This window comes from Barbus barbus, assembly GCF_936440315.1.
Source record: "Barbus barbus genome assembly, chromosome: 31".
Lineage (NCBI taxonomy): Eukaryota > Metazoa > Chordata > Actinopteri > Cypriniformes > Cyprinidae > Barbus > Barbus barbus.
In genome coordinates, this window is record NC_136759.1 from 6,172,369 (window position 1) to 6,183,217 (window position 10,849).

The 10,849-nt window shown below is 36.7% G+C and overlaps 1 protein-coding gene and 1 pseudogene across 2 annotated transcripts; both read left to right on the forward strand.

Moving 5' to 3' along the window:
- The first annotated feature begins 348 nt into the window (after positions 1–348).
- Positions 349–1,460, forward strand: LOC306851368 (interferon-inducible GTPase 5-like; annotated as a pseudogene). Its single transcript has one exon. The product of its transcript is annotated as an interferon-inducible GTPase 5-like (transcript).
- A 5,278-nt stretch (positions 1,461–6,738) lies between these two features.
- LOC306851019 (B-cell receptor CD22-like) lies at positions 6,739–10,638 on the forward strand. Its single transcript, XM_079387041.1, has 5 exons — positions 6,739–6,868; positions 6,971–7,366; positions 8,255–8,578; positions 8,681–8,941; positions 9,065–10,638. Exons 1-5 carry the CDS (start codon positions 6,832–6,834, stop codon positions 9,352–9,354), a joined length of 1,308 nt encoding a protein of 435 aa, XP_079243167.1. The 5' UTR covers positions 6,739–6,831; the 3' UTR covers positions 9,355–10,638.
- Positions 10,639–10,849: the final 211 nt, after the last annotated feature.

Genomic DNA, 10,849 nt, shown 5'->3' on the forward strand with positions numbered 1-10,849 from the left:
TATTTCTGTGATGCAGTGCTGAGTTTTCAGCAGTGTCCATCACATGATCCTTCAGAAATTATTCTAATATGGCTGAGTTGCTACTTAAGAAACATTTCTTGTTATTATCAATGCTGAAAACGGTGATAAATGTTTTGTCCTATTTCAGGATATTTAATGAGAATAAAGTTCAAACAAACAGCGTTTATCTATAAATGGAAACTTTTGTAACATTATAAATGTCACTTTTCATAAATTTAAAGCATCTTTGCTGAATAAAAGTATGAATTCTTACAGGCCCCAGTACTGCTTTCAAACACTTTAAAAGCTGTGTATTTGTATTTATAGATTAGTTATCACCTACCAGACATGGCTGGTGTGTTGAGGAGTCTTAACCTGCTGGAAACACTAAAGGAATCCATAGAGAAGAATAACATTTCAGATATAAGAGATGCATTGGAGGACATGCTGATCAGCAGAATCAACATTGCAATCATTGGGGACAGAAATGCAGAAAAAGCTACTTTCATCAACTCCCTTCGAGGTCTGAGCCAAGAAGATGAAGGAGCAGCCCGCTCTCCATCATCTGCTGCCCCAGAGGAACTAGCCATATTCCCCAACCCCAAGCATCCTGACTTTCGCCTCTGGGATCTGCCATCCATCTCTATAGATACATCTTTTGAGGCTCAGGATTATGTAGAGCGATTCAAAGTTACGAGATACAACTCCATCATTATTGCATTCACAGAGAAACCTAGTGTTAACAGTGTGGCATTGTGGAGGGAAGTTAGGTCGCTGCAGAAAGAGACAGTGTACTTCATCTTACTTTCATCCATGAAGGAAACAGAGAAAACATTTGAGGTAAAGAAGACGGTAAGCTTAGAAGTCCTCAAGACAGAAGGTGTCGCTCTGCCAAAAGTGTTTCTTGTACAGCCTTCAGCTTTGGAGAAACTGGACTTTCTAAAGTTTTTAGAGGTCATGCGAGGTGACCTTCCAGAGCTCAGAGCACATGCTCTTTTTCTAGCACTTCCTACATTCCTACATTCCTACAACTCCCTGGTCACTCAGAAGAAAGATGCCTTCAAGGCACTGGTGTGGGGTGCCGCCTCATTATCGGGTGGCGTTTCTGCCATTCCCGTACCTTTGGTGGCCTCCATGGTGGATGCTACTGTGGGCGTATGGATTCTAACCAAGGCTCAGATCTCGCTTTGCCTGGACGACAAGTCTCTTGAGCGTATGGCGAGGCAGAGGGGTCTCAACCCAGCCAGGCTGAAGGCCCTGTGGACCTGCACTCTCTCTGTGGAGGTCAGCATGAGTTAAGTTAAAAGACGACTCGCAGAAGCCGAGAAAGACACCAGCACTGCAACCTCCAGACTTTCCGATCTTTCACCGTTATGCTGCAGGCGCTCAACACTGCTATTGACAATATGGGTGCTGATGCTGAGAAGGTGGTTGCTATGGTAACAGGAGAGGGACAGTAGATTGAGCAGTACTCAACATATAAACTTACATCATGATCTTTACAATACATTTGGACTGATACTTAAATGGACTATATAGCATCAGCTATATATTAATTTAAAAGGAATAACACTTAATTTTCATTATTCAGTTGATTAATATCCCTATAAAATTAGATTTCAGTGCAGTTCAATTATAATGGTATATCATAAATGCTCATCAGGGATGCAAATTCATGTCCCCTAATTTTATTTTTATTTTTTTAAATATCAGCTTCAAATGTGGATTTTACAGTCGATTTTAGCAAGACTTTTTCAGGCCACATTATTGTTTTTATGGATACTATTGTACCGTGCAACACAAATCTCTCCTCAGATCTACACAAATAACATATTTTGGATTCAAAATGTCTATTATTGCCAAAAGGTGACACGTTTGCATCTCTGTATGTGCATAAAAACGTCTGTATAGAGTTAATTTATCTTTAAGGGCAATGGTACACTCCTGCTATTTAAAAACAAAAAAACAAAAAAACAAAAAACAATTGAAGATCAGTTCTGTTTCCTTTTTTTGTTCTCTTTCAATGTCTTATATGGTCATGACCACATGGATTTCATTAAGCCTTTCATTTCCTTGACACACTGCACAGCTTTTTACAAAGCAGTCAAAAGTTCAATTCAGTGTGCAACACCAAACCCTCGTACGTGTGATTTACAGTAACCATGCAGGAAATACAAAAACACAGGCCACAATACATTTGTACTGTATGTGTTTCTTCCCTTTGGTTTAACCACAAACTAACCACTGACTACAAAAAAGCAAGTATTAATGTCACATTAGTTCTAGCAAGAATATGTTATTTTTCAGAGCTTTATCATCACAATATTGATTTGAATCTAATCTGCCATAATCTGCCTGCACTGTAAAAAAAAAGTTGAGCCTGTTTAAAATTTGAAGGCAACCAGCTTCAGCAGATTTATATCTGTATAAACTTAAAACAACAAGTTGAGAAAACTCAAAAATCTGCTGAAGCTGGTTGCCTTACAATTTTAAACAGGCTCAATTTTTTTTTTTTTTTTTACAGTGTGTTATTCTACACTATTTCTGTGTTCTGCACTTGTGGTGACTACTGATAAAAAATAGAAATAAGCATGACCCCTCATGGTTGTATCTAGTAATTGTTAGATAAAAAGCCACTTTGGCGGCTTTTTAAAAATGTCTAGTTTTAACCAATTTACTTTGAAAACTTGGTTGAATAGAGTAAATTCAATAATTCCAAAATTCCCATCATTAATATTATTTCTTAGCACCTGGTTTTTGTTTTTCTTGATTTTTTTTATATAATATATAATAATTTATCCAGTGAGAAAAATTACAAGTTAGGGTAACCCATGAACTAATAAGATGCAACTCTCCTGCCAGCTAAGAATCTAATTTCTTTGTTATCATTCTGTACTCCTAAATGGATTTAAGTTCATTTCTATATGGACTGCTTTTGAATTTAAAGTTATTTTACACACAAATAACTAAAGAATCAGAATCAGAATGAGCATTATTGGCCAAGTATGTTTACACATACAAGGAATTTGTTGTAGTGACAGAAGCTCCACAGTGCAACAGAAAGACAGCAACAGCACAGGACACAGATAATAAAAGAATAATATACAAATATCCAAATAGGCAATGTACAAAACAGCAAAAACACAATATATAATATAGACAATTATGTGTGTACAGGTCTGACATGTACAAATTTGAAAAAAAATTTGATTAATAAAAAAAATGCATCTAAGCTGAATCCCACAATTTACAAATGAAATTATAATAGTAGTAATAGTATCTTAGTATACTAGTATGGTAATAGTATAATAGTATCAAAGGTTTTTGGAAGTCTAAAAACAAAATAAGAGAAGGATCCAAAACCAAATCATGACAGTAAATTAAATGCACTGGGTATGTAGCAAACCTCATAAACCCAGACTGGCACTCAAGCAAATCCTCAAGGCCATTGTTTTGTTGTATAACAAGTTGAGAAAACTCAAAAATCTGTTGAAGCTGGTTGCCTTAAAATTTTTAGTTGGCTCAGCTTCTTTTTTTTTTTTTTATGTGCATGTTATCAACCAGAAGATAATCTTTTTGGGGGGTTTGTATTAAACATCCTCTCTCATTGATATAGAAGGTAACAAAATATTCTTCATAGGTTTTATATAACTCTGAGGTTGTATATAACTCCGAAGTCAACCAATCACTGTCACTGTCAGGAACACAACAGGAACACACATGTGACAATCACTCCCTGGAAATGTATTATTTAACATATTATCACCTTCTTTAAGTTCTTGAAAATGATTTAAAAAAAAGTTCCTCATTCTTTACCAGATAATTCCATCGATACAGATCTTTCAGTTGCACTTTATTTTACAGTATGTGTACTTACAGTGTATTTACCTAAGAAACTAGGTTTAGTTAGGTTCAGGGTTAGTACCTAGTGATCAGAAATCAGAATCAGAAATAGCTTTATTGTCAAGTGTGTTTACACACACAAGGGATTTGTCTCTGTGTTAGGAGCTTCCAGTACAGAAAGTAGTGCAGACAAACATATAATACAGGTCCTTTTCAAAAAATTAGCATATTGTGATAAAGTTCATTATTTTCTGTAATGTACTGATAAACATTAGACTTTCATATATTTTAGATTCATTACAACACAACTGAAGTAGTTCAAGCCTTTTATTGTTTTAATATTGATGATTTTGGCATACAGCTCATGAAAACCCAAAATTCCTATCTCAAAAAATTAGCATATCATGAAAAGGTTCTCTAAACGAGCTATTAACCTAATCATCTGAATCAACTAATTAACTCTAAACACCTGCAAAAGATTCCTGAGGCTTTTAAAAACTCCCAGCCTGGTTCATTACTCAAAACCGCAATCATGGGTAAGACTGCCGACCTGACTGCTGTCCAGAAGGCCATCATTGACACCCTCAAGCAAGAGGGTAAGACACAGAAAGAAATTTCTGAACGAATAGGCTGTTCCCAGAGTGCTGTATCAAGGCACCTCAGTGGGAAGTCTGTGGGAAGGAAAAAGTGTGGCAGAAAACGCAGCACAACGAGAAGAGGTGACCGGACCCTGAGGAAGATTGTGGAGAAGGACCGATTCCAGACCTTGGGGGACCTGCGGAAGCAGTGGACTGAGTCTGGAGTAGAAACATCCAGAGCCACCGTGTACAGGCGTGTGCAGGAAATGGGCTACAGGTGCCGCATTCCCCAGGTCAAGCCACTTTTGAACCAGAAACAGCGGCAGAAGCGCCTGACCTGGGCTACAGAGAAGCAGCACTGGACTGTTGCTCAGTGGTCCAAAGTACTTTTTTCGGATGAAAGCAAATTTTGCATGTCATTCGGAAATCAAGGTGCCAGAGTCTGGAGGAAGACTGGGGAGAGGGAAATGCCAAAATGCCTGAAGTCCAGTGTCAAGTACCCACAGTCAGTGATGCTGGTGTTGGTCCACTGTGTTTTATCAAGGGCAGGGTCAATGCAGCTAGCTATCAGGAGATTTTGGAGCACTTCATGCTTCCATCTGCTGAAAAGCTTTATGGAGATGAAGATTTCATTTTTCAGCACGACCTGGCACCTGCTCACAATGCCAAAACCACTGGTAAATGGTTTACTGACCATGGTATTACTGTGCTCAATTGGCCTGCCAACTCTCCTGACCTGAACCCCATAGAGAATCTGTGGGATATTGTGAAGAGAAAGTTGAGAGACGCAAGACCCAACACTCTGGATGAGCTTAAGGCCGCTATCGAAGCATCCTGGGCCTCCATAACACCTCAGCAGTGCCACAGGCTGATTGCCTCCATGCCACGCCGCATTGAAGCAGTCATTTCTGCAAAAGGATTCCCAACCAAGTATTGAGTGCATAAATGAACATAATTATTTGAAGGTTGACTTTTTTTGTATTAAAAACACTTTTCTTTTATTGGTCGGATGAAATATGCTAATTTTTTGAGATAGGATTTTTGGGTTTTCATGAGCTGTATGCCAAAATCATCAATATTAAAACCATAAAAGGCTTGAACTACTTCAGTTGTGTTGTAATGAATCTAAAATATATGAAAGTCTAATGTTTATCAGTACATTACAGAAAATAATGAACTTTATCACAATATGCTAATTTTTTGAAAAGGACCTGTATTACCTAGTTACTGTAATTACTATAATAAGTACATAGTTTGTACATGGAGGGCAGGACTGTAAAATAAAGTGCTACCGATCTTTCTATAATGTTTTTCATTTCATAACATTTCAACAGAATTATTCAGCTTCCGTATCCCCAGCTAATGCAACTTTAAGGCTAATGACTTTATTGAGCAGTCAATATGGATGTAGATCAGTAGAATCACTGTTCATTCAAGAAGCCATTCAGAACCAACTATCAGATTTTCTCCAAAGTATTGTTTGTGTTCTTTGAGGAAGCCATTGTTTTTGCACTCTCGCCCAACACAAGCAAATAAATGATAACAGGTCTCACTGGACAGGACACTGGCTTGCCTAATCTGTGAGCTACATCCTCCACCTCAGTCAAGTTCAGAAACCACTCCTTAGCAGGTTTCTGTCACTTTGACCTTACATTTTTTAGTTTTTGTTTCTGGAACTCTGTATAGTTGTAGACACCACCTTTGATTGTAGTTCTCATCTTCAACTATTCTGCTTTGCGAATGAGCTTTAGGACTTGCCTGTTCTGCAACTTCGGCTGTTAATTAACCTTTGCACTTTTGTAAATCCACAATATCTACATGACAATGTGGGATGATTTAATTTCTTCACTGGTGTCTGAATATGTTTTGATAATTTTTTTTTGCAATGTCTCTCTTGTTGTGTGCTATGATGATGATCTCTTGAAGCTTTTTAATAAGAGATCACCTTTGGATTTCTTTGATGCTGGACTATTAGTGTGTGACATATAAAGCCACAATATCAACAAACAGTGATTAATAATTTTAAAAATACAGCGTTCTTTCTATTTTCTCAAAAGAAGAAATCATCTTAGAAATAATATGTAGGTCTACGTTCAATGTGGTTTGGTCATTCAGTAAATTGTTAAATTACAGTATATCCTCTTATTCATGGTAATAAACACTTTTTCCTGTTGCAGCATTAGTCTGCTGATAGCAGCAGTTAGACACCTCCATTAGAGGGGGTTTTATTTTCGGAATAGTTTTGACAGAACTAACCACTGTTACAGGAAGTGAGTATCACTCATTAACAGCTGTGACTACAAAAATACACATATTCACCCACACACAACGGCAAGCACCACAAGTGCTGTCAGAGTTTGTTCTGAAGAAACTGGAGCTAACTGTCTTCATTTCATTAGCAGCAGACAGAATGATGGTTCCTGAAGGGATTCCTCTGCTTCTGTTTGGTGTGTATTGTCTGGATTATATACTGAATGCTGATTTCTGTAAATGATTATGCTAATTTATTGATACACATAAAAGTATCACTGATGTTGTTTTTCCTGCAGTTCTTCTTGCTGGCTCAAATGAAGAGCTAATAAAAGTGTCTGAAAAAACAGAAACAACGTATGAAGGGTCATCTGTGACCATCCCCTGTTCTTACAAAAAACCAAATGGTGTAACATATACAGTGCTGTGGTTTAAAGATCCAATTTATCTCAACGGCACTTTTAATGGGACTATTGTATACAGTAACACAGAAGAACGTCCCCAGTCTCCGGATTACTCCAGCAGAGTGGAATACATCACTGATGCAACATCACAAGAAACCCAAGAAGGGTATTGGATAAAATGTGATTTAAGAATCACCGATCTGCAAAAGGCAGACAGTGGGAACTACCACTTTAGATATATTGGTTCAGACAAAAGGTTCATGAGTAAAGCTCTGTCTCTCAGTGTTAAAGGTGAGCAAGAATTTTCTTATAAAAAAGTCTGTCAGTTTATTCACCCTCAAGTTTATCTGTCGCTCATCTGTGGAACATGAAATAGATGTTTTACAGAAAGTTCATGCTGCTGTTTTTGTTGTTGTTTTAAAGATTTTTAGATTTTTTATTGACTTTTAGCCTTTACAATGATAGGACAGTACTCAGACAGGAAGTGAAGAGGGAGGTGGGGTGGGATCAGGAAAGATCCACGAGCCACGACTCGACCTCGAGATGCCCAAAGCACAACGGCGCTGTATGTTGGCACACTGCCCACGAGGCCACTGGCAGTAACCATGCTGCTGTCTTTTTAATACAATGAAACTGAATGTGACCAGGGGCTCCAAAAATTACACTTAACAAATAATAAAATAGTTCCTATGACCCGACACTATATTTCACGTCTTTATGAAGATAACACTGGTTCTCGTATGTATCATAATCGATCACTATTCTCCAAATAAGAATAAATATGTATTTTAATCACACAAATAAGACAGAGTAGATCATCAGTGAGAATATTTAGAGGAATACGGTGCAAATGTCCTTGATTTTTGTCACTTTTGGAACTTTTTGTATGCTTTACTAAGAAATATAATAAAAAAAACGAAAAACATGAGGGTGAGCAAATGATTAATTTTATTTTTTTATTATAGTTTTGATAAGCTTATTTCTGCTGTGGAATAGTATAAATAATAATAAAAAATTCTTGATTTTTGATATACTAACTGTATATATCTTTATATACTATAAAATATATAGAAAGATATATAGTATATAGAAATATACTAACTGTATATTTCTTTGTTGGAGAAAATGTAAAGGTTCTGGATCATCTGTTCTCACTCCATATTCTTCTCCTGATTCCAGACAATCCTTGTAAGGTGCACATTGAACCATCAGAGCTGAAGAATCCACTCAGTGAGTCAGAAGAGTTCACTGTTCGCTGTTCCACATTTGGTTCCTGTGATTATAATCCTAAGTGGCTCGTCCATACATCAGGACAAGAGCAAGAATGGACATCCTCCTTGTCAACTGATACGATTATAAACACTGAAGAGGGAAACGAAGGCAGAAAGGTCACCAAATTAATGCTCAAAGCGACATGGAAGGATGACAACAGGACTCTGTCTTGTCGCCCAGAAAACAGTGAGGATAGCTGGCAGATCAGAAATATCACACTGTTTGTGGAACGTGAGTGTGTACATCATGTGTTCATGAACACACACTGTATATTTACTGTACACTGAGCATTATTCACTCCAGCTGTCCACTTCATCTCTTTTTCTTATCTAGATGCACCTAAAGAGACAAAAGCAACAGTGAGCTCTGAGGATGTAAAGGAGGGAGATTCTGTCACTCTCTCCTGCACCAGCAGAGGTCGCCCTGATGTCAGCTTCTCATGGTTCAATAAAACAATAAAAATAGAAAACTCTCAACAAATGTCAGACTTGAAACTAATTAAAGTGAAACCAGAAGACAGTGGAGAATATTACTGTGAAGCTAAAAACAAGCTTGGAGCAGATGAATCAAATATCATTATAATCAATGTGAAATGTAAGTTTTATATTTCATGTAAACAGATGAAGAAAAAAACAACCATAAATCATCCGCTCAAATCATTTTTAAAAGTTACTCTATTAATTCTTTCTTGTAATCATGCATGTCCTGTACCTTCAGATGGTCCAAAAGAGGTCACAGTGGAACCTCAGGGCAGCATTATTGATCTCAAAGAGGGAGACAAACTGACACTTAAGTGTTCAGTGAAGGAAAGTAACCCACCAGCCAAGCAGTTTACATGGTACAATAACAACCAGGTGCTACAACAAACCAGTGAGACATTAACCATCAATAATGTGACAGCAGATGATAGAGGATCTTACCATTGCATGGCCAATAATGGCATTGAAGCAGCAGAGTCAAATACAATTGCAATATCTGTAAAGTGTAAGTATTGCTTACACTTATAATGAGTTATAAGAATATACATGTAGTATTCCCTGTGATTGCTTCACATACACTTAGATGATTTCATTCCTAAAATCTGAATGCTAATTAAATATGTCCTTTTTGGTAATTTGTAATAAATTGAATCACTACTTTTCATCAACTTTGATCACATGATGCTTTCATGATGCTGTTCTGTGTGTTTTTATAAAGTTGATCAGATACGATATGTAAACTTTGCTTAGTTCTTTGAAAAGTACCGATGGCAGAATCTTTTTTCACTACTGTTGATTTTAAATTTATGATTATATTTCATGGCACTTCATTGGCAAACAATGTTACCGATGCAAACCATAGCATCTGAAAATAAAATATCAAAAGGTACGTGTTCAGATTACATGAGCCATGCAGCACAAGCTAAACAGAGTGAAAAATTCAAGAGTTTAACAGATTCAGAATGGTCATCTTTGATCCATGATTCTGAAATTACTTCAAACTGCTATAATAGCTGCTCACAGTACTATTATATATCACTTTCCTTGCGATTCCGATACCAGGGAAAAGGAAGTGAATTATGCAACTGTCTTTGCCAAATTCATTTTTACTCAATCTATTGGACTGGGTCTGAGTTTCCTCGTCAGACAAGTCTTTAATGTCATCAAATGAGTCTTCTTTAGGAGAGCCGAATTTACACCTGCAACTCCAGATTGACCCTCTGGCACATAATCTAAATCAGGGATCCTCAAATCTGGCCCACAAGATCCACTTTCCTGCAGAGTTTAACTCTAACCCTAATCAAACACACCTGAGCATGCTAATCATTGTCTTCAGAATCATTAGAAAATCACAGGTAGGTAAGTTTTAGCAGGGTTGGAGCTAAACTCTGCAGCGCGTTGGCCCTCCAGGGCAAGATTTGAACCCTGGTCTAAATCATCAGCATCAGATATTTCAGACTCTGAATAAACACTAAAAATTGCTTCATGTTCTATAATCTGTTCTTCATGCAGCATCTCTACAAACATTTCAGATTAATCTTGAATGACAACCTTATATATCAACTTTTATTTTATTGGCCTAGCTAAAATTAGCTAGCTAGAATATGCCAACAACAAGCTAGATAATAGTATTGCACATGTTTCTCTTTCTGAAGCAGCCTGTTGAGTTTTGGCAATAAATATGTTTCTGCAGTAAATAAATATGTTCCTACTTGCAAAAATTTGCAAATATGAAAGATTTCTATATGGGTCATTTTTGACCCATGTGTGTAAAAGTGATGTATAATTACAAAAACTGTTTGTTTATAAAGTAAAAAAGGAAAAATAAACACAAGCATTTGTGCAAATTAAAGAATATCTGGAATAATAAAATAATAATACAAAAACTTTCCTTTCAGAGATTCAGCAAAGAAACATGATTCAAATACCATATGGAATGAATACGGGTCATTTTAGACTTATGTTGTGCATTAGAAGGGTGTGATACAAAAATGAGTTTTATTCAAAAAGAAAGGAAAATGAA

What these genes read in the sequence shown, in the direction of transcription:
- LOC306851019 (XM_079387041.1), top strand. Translation starts at nt 6,832, where the DNA reads ATGATGGTTCCTGAAGGGATTCCTCTGCTTCTGTTTG. An exon ending in TATCACACTGTTTGTGGAAC is followed by an intron (nt 8,579 to 8,680) that starts GTGAGTGTGTAC and finishes TTTCTTATCTAG; the next exon opens with ATGCACCTAAAGAGACAAAA. An exon ending in CATTATAATCAATGTGAAAT is followed by an intron (nt 8,942 to 9,064) that starts GTAAGTTTTATA and finishes CTGTACCTTCAG; the next exon opens with ATGGTCCAAAAGAGGTCACA.